General features: G+C 39.4%; 2 protein-coding genes across 2 annotated transcripts; both read left to right on the forward strand.

Moving 5' to 3' along the window:
- The first annotated feature begins 3183 nt into the window (after positions 1–3183).
- On the forward strand, positions 3184–5899 carry LOC118791833 (osteoclast stimulatory transmembrane protein-like). Its single transcript, XM_036549314.1, has 3 exons — positions 3184–3209; positions 4378–5092; positions 5582–5899. Exons 1-3 carry the CDS (start codon positions 3184–3186, stop codon positions 5897–5899), a joined length of 1059 nt encoding a protein of 352 aa, XP_036405207.1.
- A 3849-nt stretch (positions 5900–9748) lies between these two features.
- LOC118791834 (adenylate kinase 7-like) lies at positions 9749–15851 on the forward strand. The gene is made up of 18 exons (XM_036549315.1): positions 9749–9838; positions 9919–10068; positions 10154–10262; positions 10464–10558; positions 10704–10814; positions 11229–11312; positions 11425–11513; positions 11650–11740; positions 11823–11900; positions 12107–12256; positions 12611–12739; positions 12952–13054; positions 13542–13670; positions 13757–13822; positions 14431–14628; positions 14993–15213; positions 15405–15563; positions 15813–15851. Exons 1-18 carry the CDS (start codon positions 9749–9751, stop codon positions 15849–15851), a joined length of 2091 nt encoding a protein of 696 aa, XP_036405208.1.
- Positions 15852–16002: the final 151 nt, after the last annotated feature.

The raw sequence follows: 16002 nt of genomic DNA on the forward strand, positions 1-16002 counted from the left end.
ATAAGATTAATATGTTTCAGAGTCATAGATCTATATTCGTGTCAGTTGCATCCTAGAATCATGAACTAAATGCTGACATCTTATTGTAGCTGTGGCCAAAGTATGGCAATGTAATGGAATCTCAGATATTTTACCAGACCTTTACATGCTTTTTGCAGACAATCCAGATCTGCACAGGAACACTGTGTGTGTTCTATTTTCAGTATATTCTACAAGCTCAACAACATGTAAGTGGCAACTGTTAATGCTCTGTCAAGGATGTGGGTGTGAGCATGACAACAAACACTTAATGTTGAGGCCTCAGTGGCCTTGCTGATTGGATGATTTAACTGACTGAAGGTTCAGATATTTACATGATTGGTTACAGGCAGCATACAGATAGGAATATATGTCACATGACCACTATACTAAAGTTCTGCTTTTTAGGTAGTAAACGTAGAGATATCTTAAAGGAAAATAGAAAGAAAAGTATTTATCCCGAGAAAACTTCATCTTTGGGGATAACATTTTCATTTCAACCAGACGGCTCCTTTTAAGGATCTCCTTCCCTTGGAAAAAGAGAAAAAGTCGTTCCTTTGTGGTAAGCCATTTGATGCCCTAAACTGTTTGTCAAGATAAATATTTTTCTCTTCAGGTAGCCTTATGGTTTTTGTTAAAATATCTTGCAAACTAAATCCAGAAAACAGAAACAAAACACATTGAGAAAATACTCTGCTGTTAAGAGTAGTAAAATATATAACCCATATGACCTGTGGAAATTTGATTCTATTATTCAGTGTATAGTCACTGTGTATTTGCTATTACATATTTATGCAGTGTGACTGAAGTGTATTATAAATGCACATAGGCATTTACATTTGTACCATTCATGACTTCTTTTGAAAGGGTTTTCAAAGCTTTTTGAATAGAGATCCATACTTTCACCTGCACTTTTATATCTCTCATGTGTGCACCAGTGTGTAAAAGAGGGACTAAATCTCTACCTGCTGAAGAACTTTGCAATAATAGCCTCATCCTTCCAATCTGTGGCATGATTGCATTTGCTCTGGTGGAGCAACCCCGTCTGATCTCTTAACATGCTGTATATGCACACATACCAGCTTGAGTAAAAAAAAATATTTGTGGAGTGAATAAAGACCACAGGCTATTTGGAATTAAGTGGCAATAATCTCTACAATATTTCAATTCTTCTAGCAGAAAGGAGAAATGTATTTATGTCAGAAAAGGCTTGAAAAGCCACCACCTTTTGGGTTGCTTTTGCCATGTTGCCCAGCAACAGTGCTGTGTGGAACACAGATAAGAAATACATTTGAATTCCATCTTCACCACAGATATTTTCAGACATTATCTTGAGGGGAACCTTAAACTCCTAGACATACTATTTTATGCTGTGGCAAATGCCTCTGCTTAATCAGACTATGTTCATCTTTGTTCTTGCTGAGTAGCACATTAACACAAATGTCACTTTTTTGTCATTTCACATGGCTTCACAACAATAATGATAAATGTTGTGCAAGAAAAAGTAATATACCACTATACATATATTGGTGAACAGAGCATCCAAAGATATTCTCCACTGTATATGCAAATACAAGTTTTTAGAAATATAAACTATATTCTTTTTGAATTTGCTGAATATTTTCAATCGTGTTTGAAAGTCTGACACTACGCTTTTTGTGTATGTGTTTGAACATTTACATTGATTATGTTCATGTGCTAATGTCTGTGAATGCACAGATGATGTAGTAGCCTTTGATGGTATCTGTCATATTTCCCATCAATGCTTTTATATCTTTAGGATTTCCATATCTTTTTTCCTGTTTTACATCATCCTTTTAAAACTGTAAGTGACTTTCCATGACTAATTTCACTACAGCACAGAGCACTTTCAGACTTTCTCTCCATTTACATTTGTGGATTTTTCCTACACTCTGAAGACATGCTGTCTGGATTACCTGCCACCTTTAAATTGTGACTGATGGACCACTGTCTGGGTGTGGTCTCATCTAGAGGGCTTTGTCTTAATGGCTATACCTTTAAAGCAATTACTAATAAATGGTGATTTCCATTGCCTACCAGTGTAGGAATAAAAAATAGCTTGAAATGAGCTATTCATGTTAGTGCCATTTATTTTCAGCTTAGTGCCATTATTTACTTATGTGTCTCCATATTGATATATCATTACTCACACTGCACTATAACCTTCATGTAATTATTATTGGTAGAATGATCAACTAAAGTTCACTGATGCTAATAATCACTGGATGATGCGCAAACGTTTAGGAAGAATGGAGAGTATTTACAAATAGCTCAAGAATCATACATCCCATTGAGGGACAAAATGGAACTTTGAGGAACTTAACATTCATTCTCAGATCAGATGGACTGATTTTCACATCTAAATACAGTTGTCAACCACCAGCAGGAGGTAGTACCACCATTGTTGCAGAGTTGGTCAGTACAGCTGTAAGGTAGGTACTGATTGAACTGGATATGGATATTTATGATTAACTATAACCATAAATGTATAGGCTAGATGAGACGTGATTGTGCCTGCTACACAAGGTACCTTGGGTGTTATTGTTAGAGGGGCTCAGAATTTATGGTAATGGGCAGAACAAGAGTCAAGAGTTTGTCATGCAGTGGGTCTCTTCTTTGGCTCCTCTTCAGCTTATACTTCACATCTGTGTTTCAAAACCAATTTAATTTTTCTCCTTTCTTCCATGTGTAGCTCCACCAAATCTCCTCATAATCCAGAGAGAGATAGCTTGGTGGTAAATACTTCTAGCAGCCAGGCAGGTGCAGAGTGGAGCTTAATGGCCAGGTGCACAACTGGCAGTCACCATCTCATCCAGAGGCTTGCAAACAGGTGTTCCAAAACACAGAGAACACTGTGGAACCATATATAGTCACACACACCACCTCAATCACAAACCTGAATGCAGGCAGTGAGTACAAAACTGGTATAGTGCTTGCACCTTTCACACAGAAACTCCTGTGATTAGACACGATCCCCTTCTCAGGACTCCAAGCCAAAGTCAATGAGGAGCATTATTGTGTGTAACATCTACCGCTTTTGAGTATCGTGTGTTAATATGTTTTGTCATTATGCTGTCATTCTGACCATAGTCTGTTTACTGCACAACACTGACGTGCACCAGCATGGCATCAAACTGTGGAAGGATGGCCCAGACCTCAGGATCTCTCATGTATGTACTCCTTTCCTTCCATGCAATGAATCAACACTTCTGATTGAACAGTTTTAGCTGTACAACTAAAAAATAAATGGTAGAGAGATTCTGAACATAATTACAGGTATCATGCTTATTAGGCTCGGCCAACTGATGCTGTTCAGCCAATATGAGCCTAGTATTATTTCCAGGCATGTGTTACTTGGAAATAATGTTTAACTTCAAATTTCAATGAGTTAATCAGGGGAGATCATTTTATTCTAATATATGATACAAAACATATCATGCATATCATTGCATTTGCTAATCTTTACTGTGTAACTATAAGCCTCTTTTGTTGGGTGATTATGAATTAAAAAAGACATATTCTATTTTCAGTTTTCAATATGTGTGGTGCTTCCCTCCAGTTGCTTATTATTATTATTTTTTTTTGCTATAACTGATTGGGTGATCAGAAACAACCATCACATCCTCTTTGACAGGCTGCAGATTTACAGAAAGGCATCTGCTTATAATATACCATCTTGTCTATCCCTTTCTTGTTTGTAATTTTATGCTATGTGGCATAGATGAAGTTCCTGTGTGGAAAAATACAAGTCTAGGATTCCAGCCTATATTTGTAGTGGTCCATTTTGTTTCCATGTTGTCTAGCTATCATTTTACATTCTCATTATTTTGCTAAACACAAGCTTTGTTAACTGGATGTTTATATTGCACCATTCAGCACAATGCCTCATTCAAGTTTTCTTCAGCAGACATTTCTGCATGCGTTTCTGTGTATGTGGGGTAGCAAGGTGGTATAATACAGTGGCTAGGGAACTGAGCTTGTAGCATGAAGGTTGTAGATTTGAATCCTGGAATGTGCACTACTCTTGGAATCTTTGTTAGATTACTAAATCTGAATTGTGTGACTAATAATCCAACAAGTGTTAGTGGAGCAAATGTTTCTGCATTTATGGATAGCATAAAAAGTGTATATATGCTGCATTAGTCACTGCAAGAAGAAGAAATCATGTTTGGGGATGTTAATTGCGACCAAAACAGTGACACTTGATGTTATGGACTGCAGGACTTCAATGTAACAATAGGTTAACAATCAGTGACATTGCAAAAATAATTCTTGATTTATGCTAAAAACTTCAACAACATTGTGCATGAATGGTGGTTATTTTTGCACCTTTTGCAGGTCCTTCTTTGTAGGAAAGACAAAGGCAACCTTGAACATCATTTGGGATGTATACTCCAAACCAACACCCTGCAACCTCAAAGAGGTCTTTGGTCTCATTGTCCTCTGCCTTGCCATCTCAGGGTCCACTGGGGGACTGCTGTATGTCTGGATGAACTTCACACTGCAGTATGACCCCTTCCCATCCCTTATCACAGCGGCAGTGTCGGGCTCCACCCTGGCCCTGGTCCTCTTCCTCCTTCATCCAATGCGCTGCGCTTTCACCATCATCTTACCCTCGCTGGGCACCAAGCAGGGCCGCAAGATCCTCATTTCCACAGCGCTGACAATTTTGGCAACCAAATGCATCCCGAACATGGTCAACAATGTTTCCTCTGTGGTTGTCATGATGAAGTGTTCCACCCAGGTGGCTGTGGAGGGGATCCTGAACTCCACGACGGAGATAAAGTCTGCTGTGGCGGACATGAAGGAAATTTTGGAGGATATCCCAGATTTTACAGACACAGAAACTATTCCTCACCTTCAGCAAGGCACCAACATTTATGAAATGATGCAGAAACTTGAGAAAGTTTCCAAAGAGCTCAAGGCAGACATCAGCACACAACAGAAAGTTTTGGAGACCACCTCAAATGTGGTGCAAAAAGTCATTGCAGTGGCCTTCATTTTACTCTTACTAGGAGGTTCAGTGTGGTACCTGATTGGATATCTGACAGATGTGACCCATAACAACGTCTATATAACACATAGACTGATGGAGTTATTAAAGGTTCATGGGGAGGCTGACATTCCCTTGCATTACAAGAAAAAGCTTGTGAGAACCACAGGGTGGAAGATGACAAGGCTTGAGCTGAAAAGAGGGCTGTTGGCATTGATGAGCGTTGTTATGTATGGTTTGATATCTGCAGTCATCATAGGACTTGACTATTTTGCCTTTAATGTTTTGCAGACTGTTTTAGAATGGGCACATGATGTTCCCAACATACACTCTATCATCACAGCCGATCTGAAAGTAAGTACTTTCCCACAGCTACCTGTTACATCACTGTTTCATAACATCAGAATCCACTGGTGGAGTAGACATCCTTTGAACATCATATACTTTTTGTATGGCACCATTTAGAAGATGAACACTCAGAAACAACTCAGATAACCATCATCAGTGTAAAAAATGCTGATCACCTTCACATGTCATTTCTGTCCCCAGATATTGCTTGGTGGCGCAATTGGAGACATAGTTGATTTCTTTGGATCTGCCAACGTTAAAACCATGCGTAAAGATTATTCTTACGTCATCCCAATGTTACCACCACGGTGTGTGAAGGAGCTCTCCCCTCCGGAACAGTCTGTGCTGGTGACAGTGGGGGCGCTGTACCTTACTGCCTTCTTCATGACCCTGGTGGAGGTGTATGCCCGGCGAATGCGCAGGAAAATCTGCACCTCCTTCTACAGAAAACGGGAGGAGCAGAGGGTGCAGTACCTTCTGGCGAAGGTGTTGAAAAAGAGAGAAGGGCCAGTGAACTGAGCTTTGCCCTTTTTAGGGGGTTTAGTTTGGCTCACACAAAGCCTACAAAATGTACTGCATAATGTGGCATGTAGTTGTCAATAAATCTGTTTCCTATTCCTTTGCAAAAATGTTAAAAGACAGTCTTCTCTTTAATGACACAACACTTTTCAGGAATCCCCATCATAAACCTGAATTAATTACATCTGATTTTTCCACTGAAGCAATGTTTAAAGCATACGATTCCTGAAGCTCAGCGATTAATATAAAGACAAGATAGATTGAGCCTGGGGGATTGAGTCTGGGTCTCCCAAGTGGCTCAGTGGATTGTTGTAAACTGCATCATCTTGAAGGATTTTGAGTTACATATAGTATTTTGAGAAGTATACATATTTTGGATTTCATATTTTCAACACACTGAGATTTTACTTTTACATAAGGGTTTACTGCACAGATATGGTAGATATCAATTTACATTTGTATATTTTTTATTTTAAAAGAAATCTGACAGGGTTGTAAAAGAGAGAACAGCTTTTGTGGATGTAAATGTTGTCTGATGTTTGAGGGCACACGGAGCAGTGCTTCGCTGCTTAACAAATATACACGTGAAACTTTGGATACTTTCTTTGACAGGCCAGCCATATATATGCATTCCATTCGCCTGATCAATAACTGTTTTGCCTGGCTATGTAGGAATCACCCACCTGTAGCAGTACACTTGATTTTGTTTATGAACTCAAGTTCTTACTCATTCATCCATTGCTCTTGTTTACTCAAGTAAATGTTGACTGAAGTAACAGCACCTGCATTATCTATCAGGCCAAGGGTGGGGGGTACAGGGTATTCATATGTTCACAATTGTGTGTTGAATCTGTGATGGTCTGTTATGAGACAGGGGTGCGTGTGAACGTAAATGTAATCAGTTCCAGCTCTTTACAGCCTCCCTGCAGGAAAGCTGGAATAGGTCTCCAGCAGCTCCTGCTGGCCTCTCTAAAGGCACGATGGGTCATCCTCAAAGGAACACTTCCTTCGCTGCTTGCATCAGCATTTGCTTACTTTCTCAAGAACAACATAGTGCTGGAAATACACCATGCTCTGACTGAAGTCCCTCATCCCTCTCGCCGGTTTCAGCAGTGTAGCTGTGTGTTCCACATTCCATGGCCCCCAAAGGCATTCAACATTCTAATGTTCCAACTTCAATTCAAACATTCTAAAGTCATCAAGAATAGCTAGCTAGCAAGTCAAACTATCCATGCAGGGGTTCATCCAAAAAGGCATTGAGGGTTTACATTCCTCTCCTATGTGCTAGGTGCTGAAATTGTTCTCAGATGTGCAAAAATGTGTTTCTGTTTGTGCCTTATAATAAACAAATGAAGATTTTTAAACAAATTATTTAGGCAACTACTGAATTGATATGTATCCAGCTAAATGAAATATTAACCCATTAAGTGCCTGTGAAACTGAAAATCAATATATAGCAGCAGGACTTAATTGTGACATCACTGCAATGAAAGGGCATATCAGATCCCACAAATAATCCTCCCTCTTCCAAGCCAGAAGTGGTTCCAGCTCAAATTGCCAAGCTGTCAACTTCCTCAGTCAGTTTTAGTGATTCACCAGTAGTCTCCCCCTTCAATTTGGAAACAGACTCACCAATGAGACATTGGACAAGTGCAGTGAGCTGTACAGTGAGCTAAGCTAAAAGCTACAGCTACCATTTCAGATGTCAAACAAAACTCAGCTGATTTGGATAAACTATCAGTGACTTCACAAGAATCAGGATTTAGACAAAATCACAGCAGATGTGTACAAGGTTTTCCCTGGCACTGAAACCAGCGCTATGTATTTTCAAGAATGCAAATGAATGATAAACCTCTATTCTGTTGTATCAGCTGATTAACCCTGTCTGTCCAGTGCTCCAAGTGTCAATGAACCACCGTGGGTACTGGTACACTAGAATGTCCTTTAACTTCCCTCAAGAGCTCTTTCTGGGTTCAATGAAACAAAATGTTGATCTGAACATTTCATTAAAGGGAAAAATCATTTGAAATTTTAACAGTAAACTTTTCACTACAGTTGCACCATAATGGAGCATAATATCGTAAGTCATACATTGTGTTATTTCGCTTGAACATGCATATTCAGTAAGAACACTGACAGTGCACAATTCCAGGGCAAAACTGATCATTACCAAATAAAAACTCACCATTACAGAAAGGGACACTACTAAAGGATTGTACCTACTTTCTTAAGTCCAATGTCAATAATGAAAATAATCACTCACGTATTTTTAGTTAGATTGCATGCATAGTTGAAACGCAATTATACAATGACTGTATCGGACGTTTCTTTGTCGTTGTTTTAGCTCATACTGACTGATGAGTCTTGAACACGGAGAAGCTGTGCTGTGGTGTGCACACAAGGTGGCGACATCCACAATGTCATTGTATCGCTCATGCTCATGTGTTTGGTTACAGATGAGGCAATTGAAATAGCAACATGTCCTTGCGTTCAACCGATCTCTGCGTGAAAACATGACACTCGCTGTAAGAACGCATTGATTCTGCGTTGGTTATACTTCGTACAATTGCAGTTGTTCATAATTATAAAATGACAGACTGGCTTTATGGTCAGATTTCGCAGTGAAAACGAAGTTGCCAAGCATGCACCCTCGTTAGAGTGTTTTCAGTGCGTTACACCTTGGCTAGTAATATACAGTATGTATTTTGAATTTCTCATTATAAACATTACAATAAGCAACATTTACCGTCCCAAGTTAATTATTAGCTTCACGGAAACCAACTGATCTAGTTCCTTAAATAAAATGTTAAACACTGTTAAGTACCATTAAAATCTTCTTTGTCGGTTTTAAATAGAGCTTTGAATTTCACTTCGCTGTGAAAGTGTCTGTGGCAACTATACCCTGATAGACGTTCAAAGGTTCTACCGTTAGTTACTTATCCTGAACACTTTAATGTGTATTGATGAGATAGTTTGTGCTCATACACGTTTTATTAGCTATTTATAGCCTAACTTTGTGGCCTTAGGGCAAATTCGGAAAGTTGAAAATTGCATCGTAGCCGTGATACGATTTTTGGCAGTTTTTGTTCTATACTCTCTGCTTATCCTATGACGAGCTGACAGCACTGGACAATGTAGCCTACTTTCTCCTCACAGATGGCACGGAGTCTAATCATGTTTGTTGTGAAGCCAAAATCTTTTTTTTGCAACCAAAAATGCCTTAATTTTTTCCACTGTCAGCTGGAAGAAACATAGATCTTTCAGTGAAGGGAACAAGAAATACTGTGGTTTAAATTTAGTCTCTAAAGGACTACCACTGGAGGAATGTAATATATATATATATATATATATATATATATATATATATATATATATATATATATATATATATATATATATTGGAACTTGGAATAAAACAGTTGTGAACTTTGGGGGAAAGGTACATTCAACAGAATGCTTTGAATGTGAAATACTAAAATTTTGAAATACAGGATAATACGTTTTATTTTGACTGAAGCACTTATGTGATTATTAACCTAAGATGATAAAAAAAATCATTCAAATAAAGTCAATAAAAAGTTACAACTCGTGTTTTCGTGTCTCATTTCCTAAACAGCTGACTCTCGAAAAACCTAAATCCACGCGAAAGTCTTTTTTGCATTACTTTCCCATTAAATTAAATGTGCCCTCTTCAAAGTATATCTTAAAGTAAAAAAATCGACGCACAAAAATAATAAGGACCCACCACCCACGTAAACTTGGCTACAAATGTCACCCCCATAGAGGTTACCTAGCGACAGACCGCGTCGTCTAGGTTGCCAAGGACAGACAAGCCCTACACTCCTGAGAATGGCGGAGGAGAAGAAAGCAATCGGTCCTTTAACTAAACGGGTTTTTATCAACCTGGTCGATTCCTATTCTTCCGAATGCATTGGGAAGGTAAGGTTCTGGATTTTTAGACAAACAGTGGAATAGTGTAAAACCGATGTCAACACTGTTTTATACATGCTACCGTGCAGTTTCTGTCTACTCGCGTTGTTGGAGCGTCACTGGATGAGGCCGAGGGTGAAGGCGAAGAGGAGGAGGACGAAGGCACTTTTCAGATAGTTGGAACCATTGCCACCAGAACGGAAAAGCAGAGATCAAGTTTTTCATTCGAAGAGTATTACGTGAGTTAAATTACTGCATAACCTCTAGCACACGATAGTGGCGTTTACTCTGCATTATCTTACTTCCAAATTTTGAATTTTGTAGGCACTTAACCGAGAGGAGCTCCTGCAGCGTCTCATGGAATGTGACGTTATCGTTTACAATATAAGTGAAAATGCGGAGCAGTTAGATGAGGCGTCCTGGGCAATTTCAGGTACAGACTGGGGGGTCAATGTGTTTTACACGGTATTAACAAAATTTGCATAAGAGTGTAACTGAGATCAATTCAACAGTCTTGCTCTTCAATTTCAGCGGTCTTGTGGTGTTTACATACCTGAACATGTTCACAAATGTGTAGCAAAATAATTGTACTTTTTTTGAAGTAACACTTCCTTAAAATGGCATTCCCTTTCAGCTCTGCATTCTGAAATGAGTCATTTTGCCGGTCCGAAGATATTTATCTTGATATCAACTGTGATGACCTGGGCGTTGACCAAGCCAGTTGACCCAGTAGGTGATTTGTGTGCTCACTTGCTCTGTTTTTTTTAGTTTTAAAGACATAGCTACTATGCTTGTGGTGGAAACAACTTGTGGAGTGGCCTCCGGACTTTTGAGGATCAGTAGGCAGTTCTGACATTGTCTGACTTGTTTCCAGGATGATCTTGAGATTCCCTTCACAGAGGATGACTACAGGAGGAGACGACCCCACCCAAACTTTAAAGAACACATCAGCGTAGAGAAACTCGTTCTTAAAATGGGCAAAACTGTAAGTATGGGTCACGTTAGACAGTTTGTCGTTACTTGGAGTTTTTGATCTCATTCATTTTTCTCACCTATGTTTGAATCCTACGTGCGCGGGGCTGCCAATTACGTCAGCATGTCAATCTGTAATTAAAATGTTAGCGGTAATCCTGTTGCTCTTTTTATTTTGGCCGATTTGAAATTATGTATGTGCCACCGTGCTACGTGACAATAGCTATGTTGCTGTTAGAGCCAGATTACTTGAAATTCAAGGAACCTGGCTCTAACATAAAAAAGACAAACCTATTGATGGAGATTTGGATCATTAGCGGAACTGTTTGTGAGAATTAGCGAGATCATTAGTGCAATTAATCGGTTGGATTTTCCTCGGAACACGTTGTAATGTCCTAGGCGTTTTGAACTGGTTTGTACCCTTCAGAAAAAGTCCAAGCTGTCTACCTATGTTGTGGCTGCTGGTATTCAGTATGGAATGGGCGAGAACATATTTCACTACTTTTTCAAGGTAAATTATACCTCTGTTATTATCACATTATTAATGTCATTCTGATTGGTTTAGTTATGTGCTGCTTTTTGCTTTTTCTGATGTGTTACACATGTATTGGCTTTAATTTCAGGCGTCCTGGCTGGGAGAAGTTTCCAGAATTCCTATCTTTGGATCGGGCAACAACGTCATTCCTACAATACATGTTAATGATCTAGCAGGGTTAGTTATGTTCTTCTACTACTTTGGAACATACTCTTCTTGATCTTGCATGATGAAAGGAAATGTTACTTCTTTTGTAATTTGTTAATATACATATATTTTTACATTGGTGTTTTTTTTTCCTCTTATTCTTAAGGGTGATTCAAAATATCATTGACCACAAGCCAAAGACCCACTATTTATTGGCTGTGGATGACTCAAAGAACACCTCTGAAGACATTGTGAAGGTAATCCTTGATGTAACAGAGATGTGTGGCACATCATTTTGTTTTTCCCCTCTTGTCATCTTTTCTTCATGTTGTCCCTTAGATGATCAGCAGTGCACTCGGTCCGGGGAAAACCGAAAAAGTTTCAAAAGAAGAGGCCTTCCTCACAAAAGATTTGACCGTATGTGGCTGGCAAACCTTTGAACAAAAAAAGCTATCATTAGTGTGACGGTGGCACATTGCTTAGTATTGGACTGTCTGCCATTGAAATGGCATAAGGCAACACACTTAACCATGGGACGCTAACCACTAGATTCACTTGAGCTTTCAAATTGTCAGCATCTTTGTAATGTAAGACGAAAACCACTGCATCTGTTGTTTCCACAGCAAGCAGACATTGACGCCCTGTCTTTGCACCTGCGTGCGGAAGCTGTTTTTCTGAAGAACAGCTTTAATCTCCACTGGGCATGCGAGTCGGGGATGGTTGTAAACATTGACCGTGTAGTGGAAGAATACAGGCAAATCAGACAACTGCTGGTATGTTTAGTTTTACAACAATTACACACAATAAATACACATACACACAGACACAGACAGCTTTGAAATATAACTGGTATGCTTGTATTCTCATTTTACAAACACATTTAAAATGTAAACAGTGTTCTTTAGGTACAGTATATCCTACTACTACTAACAGTAATGATAATAATGATAACAATAATAATAATAATAATAATGGCTATTGCACTGGATGCAGTACACCAAGTTATTTGAGTCTTCTTGAGTTTGCGTGTTTGTAGAGCAAATGATCCATTTAAAGAGAACAGGAGAGTGATAAACAGGAATTCACTAAGATGTTGAAATGCATATGTGTTCCTTTCATTCTCGCAGCCAATCCGAATCTGCATCCTGGGCCCTCCTGCTGTGGGAAAAACCACGGTGGCGGAGAAGATCTGCAAACATTACAAACTGCATCATGTCACAGTCAAGGAGGCCATCGCTGAGAGGATCACGCAGCTGGTCAGTGAAGTCACAGAGACAAAAACAAAAAAGCTATCGAGATATAATCAACAGTATGAATTCCAAAAAGCACTATGTTGTCATGTCCTTTGGAATCAATGTTAAGAAGCATGCAGTATGCAGAAGCTCTTGACAGGCTTTAGCTGGTCTCTATGAACTTTGGACGCAATGTTTGTTGAAAAGCAGTGATTTCAGTTCTTGGTTTGTTCCAGGAAGAAATAGCTGGGATGGATAGTGAGGAAAGCGAGGCCTACGACACCTCAGGGGCTCGGGAACTTCTGGAGTCTCTGAAGGAGAACATGAGTCAGAACGGAGGTACTGAGCAGAGTTTCGCAAGCCACAGGCTAAATTCAGGGCAGAGATGATAAATGGACTTGAATTAGCAGGGCTCTCACTTCGGGCACTGCTCTTGTACCATTGAGGAAGGCATGTTAGGTAAACTACTTCAGTAAATATTTAGCTGTTTAAACAGATGTGGGTAAAAATGTATGTACAAGTTGCCATGTTTAAGAACACCTGCTTAGCAAATCAATGATAATACCAACTTGCAGCAGGTTGCAAACTAAATGTACTAAGCCTAAAGAACAAAGGATTGAGGATTTTTTTGTGTTCCTTTTATGTTCAATCACAATCCATCTCATGCACATTACATATGGTACCAGATGTACCATATGTAATGTAATTCTTTGATATTGTAATGTGATTCTTTGAAATTTGTAAAGTCTCCTTTTCCTTTTGTTGATTGAACCAATGAAAGTGAACCAGTTTCTGTTGTGCTCATGGGAGTCATCTGCTCTTTCAGGCCGGTTGGACGACAGGTTTGTTTTTCAGATCATGAGAGACAAACTGAATTCAAAGCCTTGTAGGAATCAAGGCTTTGTTTTGGATGGTTTTCCTAAGACATATGAACAGGCCAAAGAGCTGTTCTATGGTAAGCATGCTTTTATGTCCATGTCTGCCCTTTTCAAAATTCACTCATGTCCTTCCTTACTTATCAAGCACTGTTTTTGTGTTCAGGAGAAGAGGAAGAACCAGAGGAACCCAGACCCAAAATTCCTCTGTTTGACCCAAAAATCATCCCAGGTTAGCCAATGATGGAATATACTTTAGTAACTATTTCTTGTGCAATGACTTTGACAAGTTAATTAGTTTAAAAATGCTTGCTGCTGTAACTACATTTCATTTTAATGGCAAAATAATTTATTTAGAAGCCTAAATTATTTTGATATATGCCCCTCTGTTTTCACCCTATAGCCTTCAATAAGAGTGCAGTACACTTGTTAAACTAAGTTATTGTTCCAAATGTGATCAAACACCTCACCAACTTGCCAATTGGAAACAAAAAATGCTGTGTCGCTAAGGGGCAGCCCTTGGAAACTCCCCTCTCCCCTCCTTCAAAATACCTCTTGCAGATGTCACCTGCTCCAAAATATTGCTGCGTTTGAATTTAAGTATTTTTCTAAATATGTGGGATCCAAGGCAATACCAGCTGTGTACTAAGCTAACTGATCTTTGGATTGAGAACAAGAAATTCATTGAGTTCCATATTTTATCCAGGCAGATTGAGGTAGAACCTAATGCCCATACATCTACGTAGACAATGTCGTCTGTTGGTAGCAGCCGTGGTCCTGTTTAACTTAGTGTTGCTTACTTGCGAATGGCATACTTAATGGCAGCTCTCTCTGTTGCAGAGTATGTGTTCGCTCTGGATGCCACTGATGAGTTCCTGAAAGATCGCGTGCAGAACCTTCCAGAGAGTGTGGTGGAGGGCACGAACTACACCCAGGACCGCTTCCTCCTCCACCTGGCCGACTTCAGAGACCGAAATGCCCAGGACGAAACTGTGCTCGACTACTTTGATGAGCTGGAGATTCACCCAGAGCACATTGGTGAGGAGGATAAAGGATCCACCTTTTTGAGTCATTGGGCACTAGTCATCCTGCAACGACTGCACTTAATGAATGCAAAATAAAAAAGAGTCAGGTAATGTCTCAGAAATACCAGCAAGATGTTGATGATTCTGTTTGAACTGGGCTCTTGTGTGACTCCAGTATTGGTCCTGGATGGCCACAGTTCCTACTAGCTTCAGCTCCAGCAGGGCATTTTAGTATTAGAATTATTTTCATTGTTTTATTTATGCCAGTTTAACTGTTTTTTTTTTCTGATTCTGTAATGACATCTCAAAGAGAGATGTGTTGAATTTCCAGTTGCTTACAGTAGCTGATGTGGATTATGGTGCATATCCTGTTTTAGATGTCACTGCTGGCAAAGACATTGAATACATGAATGTGACAGAGAGAATCATCAGAGCTGTGGGGAAAGCCAAAAACTATGGCCCCTCTGCTGAGGAACGTGAGGAGGAGGAACGGAGGAATGCTGAGGAGAGGATGAAGCTGCTGGCGGCAGAGAGGGAGGAGAAGAAGAGGAAGGAGGCCGAAGAGGCAGCCAATCGGGCGGCACAGCTGGAGAAGTGGGTAAGCAGAGGTTCATGGGATATGTGTTCATTGTTCCAGAGGGAAAGCTTAGCTGCAAAACAATATGTACAAGAAAAAAATGTGACTGGGCAAATGAGTTGGTAAAATGGCTAACTTTGTATTTTGTTTGAGTGCTATACTGAACTGTGCTTGTGTTTTGTGTGTGCTTGTGCATGTGTGTCCGTCCTCAGAGCAAAAATCTGAGAGAGGTGAAGAGCCAGGAGCATGAGATGCTGGAGGTTCAGTCTATTCCCCTGAGGAATTATCTGATGAAGAACGTAATGCCGGCCCTCACAGAGGCACTGGTCGAGTGCTGTAAAGTCAAACCAGATGATCCAGTGGACTTTCTGGTAGTACTTATCTCTATACTAATCAGATGTAGAAGTCCCAAAACTATTGATATTAATAAGACAAAACTGAACATGAAACGTACAAATACGGACTTAAAAATGATTGAAAAATGTTTTTTTTTTTTTTCCATGTTGGATCTGTAGTAATTCTTACATCTAATATGGCAGATTATATATTTGACTTCACTTTAAAATAATGTATATAATGTATAATAATAACGTATCACTTTTTGTGTCATTGCATTTCAGGCAGAATACCTCTTCAGAAATTGTGCCCATGAAGACTGATGCTTTCACATGGCTTCGGGATTAAAAAGATACATGATATATAAATGTATATACTTGTATACTATGAAATGTTATTTTTTATCTTAACAATAAAATGAACATATGCAGTGACTTATATCGTTGTTTGTCTATATCTGATATTAGGTAAAGT

Source organism: Megalops cyprinoides, chromosome 17 (assembly GCF_013368585.1).
Source record: "Megalops cyprinoides isolate fMegCyp1 chromosome 17, fMegCyp1.pri, whole genome shotgun sequence".
In the NCBI taxonomy this organism is placed as follows: Eukaryota; Metazoa; Chordata; class Actinopteri; order Elopiformes; family Megalopidae; genus Megalops; species Megalops cyprinoides.

What these genes read in the sequence shown, in the direction of transcription:
- LOC118791833 (XM_036549314.1), top strand. Translation starts at nt 3,184, where the DNA reads ATGGCCCAGACCTCAGGATCTCTCAT. An exon ending in CAGACCTCAGGATCTCTCAT is followed by an intron (nt 3,210 to 4,377) that starts GTATGTACTCCT and finishes CACCTTTTGCAG; the next exon opens with GTCCTTCTTTGTAGGAAAGA. An exon ending in TGATTGGATATCTGACAGAT is followed by an intron (nt 5,093 to 5,581) that starts GTGACCCATAAC and finishes TTCTGTCCCCAG; the next exon opens with ATATTGCTTGGTGGCGCAAT.
- LOC118791834 (XM_036549315.1), top strand. Translation starts at nt 9,749, where the DNA reads ATGGCGGAGGAGAAGAAAGCAATCGGTCCTTTAACTAAACGGGTTTTT. An exon ending in GGCGTCCTGGGCAATTTCAG is followed by an intron (nt 10,263 to 10,463) that starts GTACAGACTGGG and finishes ATTCCCTTTCAG; the next exon opens with CTCTGCATTCTGAAATGAGT. An exon ending in TCCTCACAAAAGATTTGACC is followed by an intron (nt 11,901 to 12,106) that starts GTATGTGGCTGG and finishes TTGTTTCCACAG; the next exon opens with CAAGCAGACATTGACGCCCT.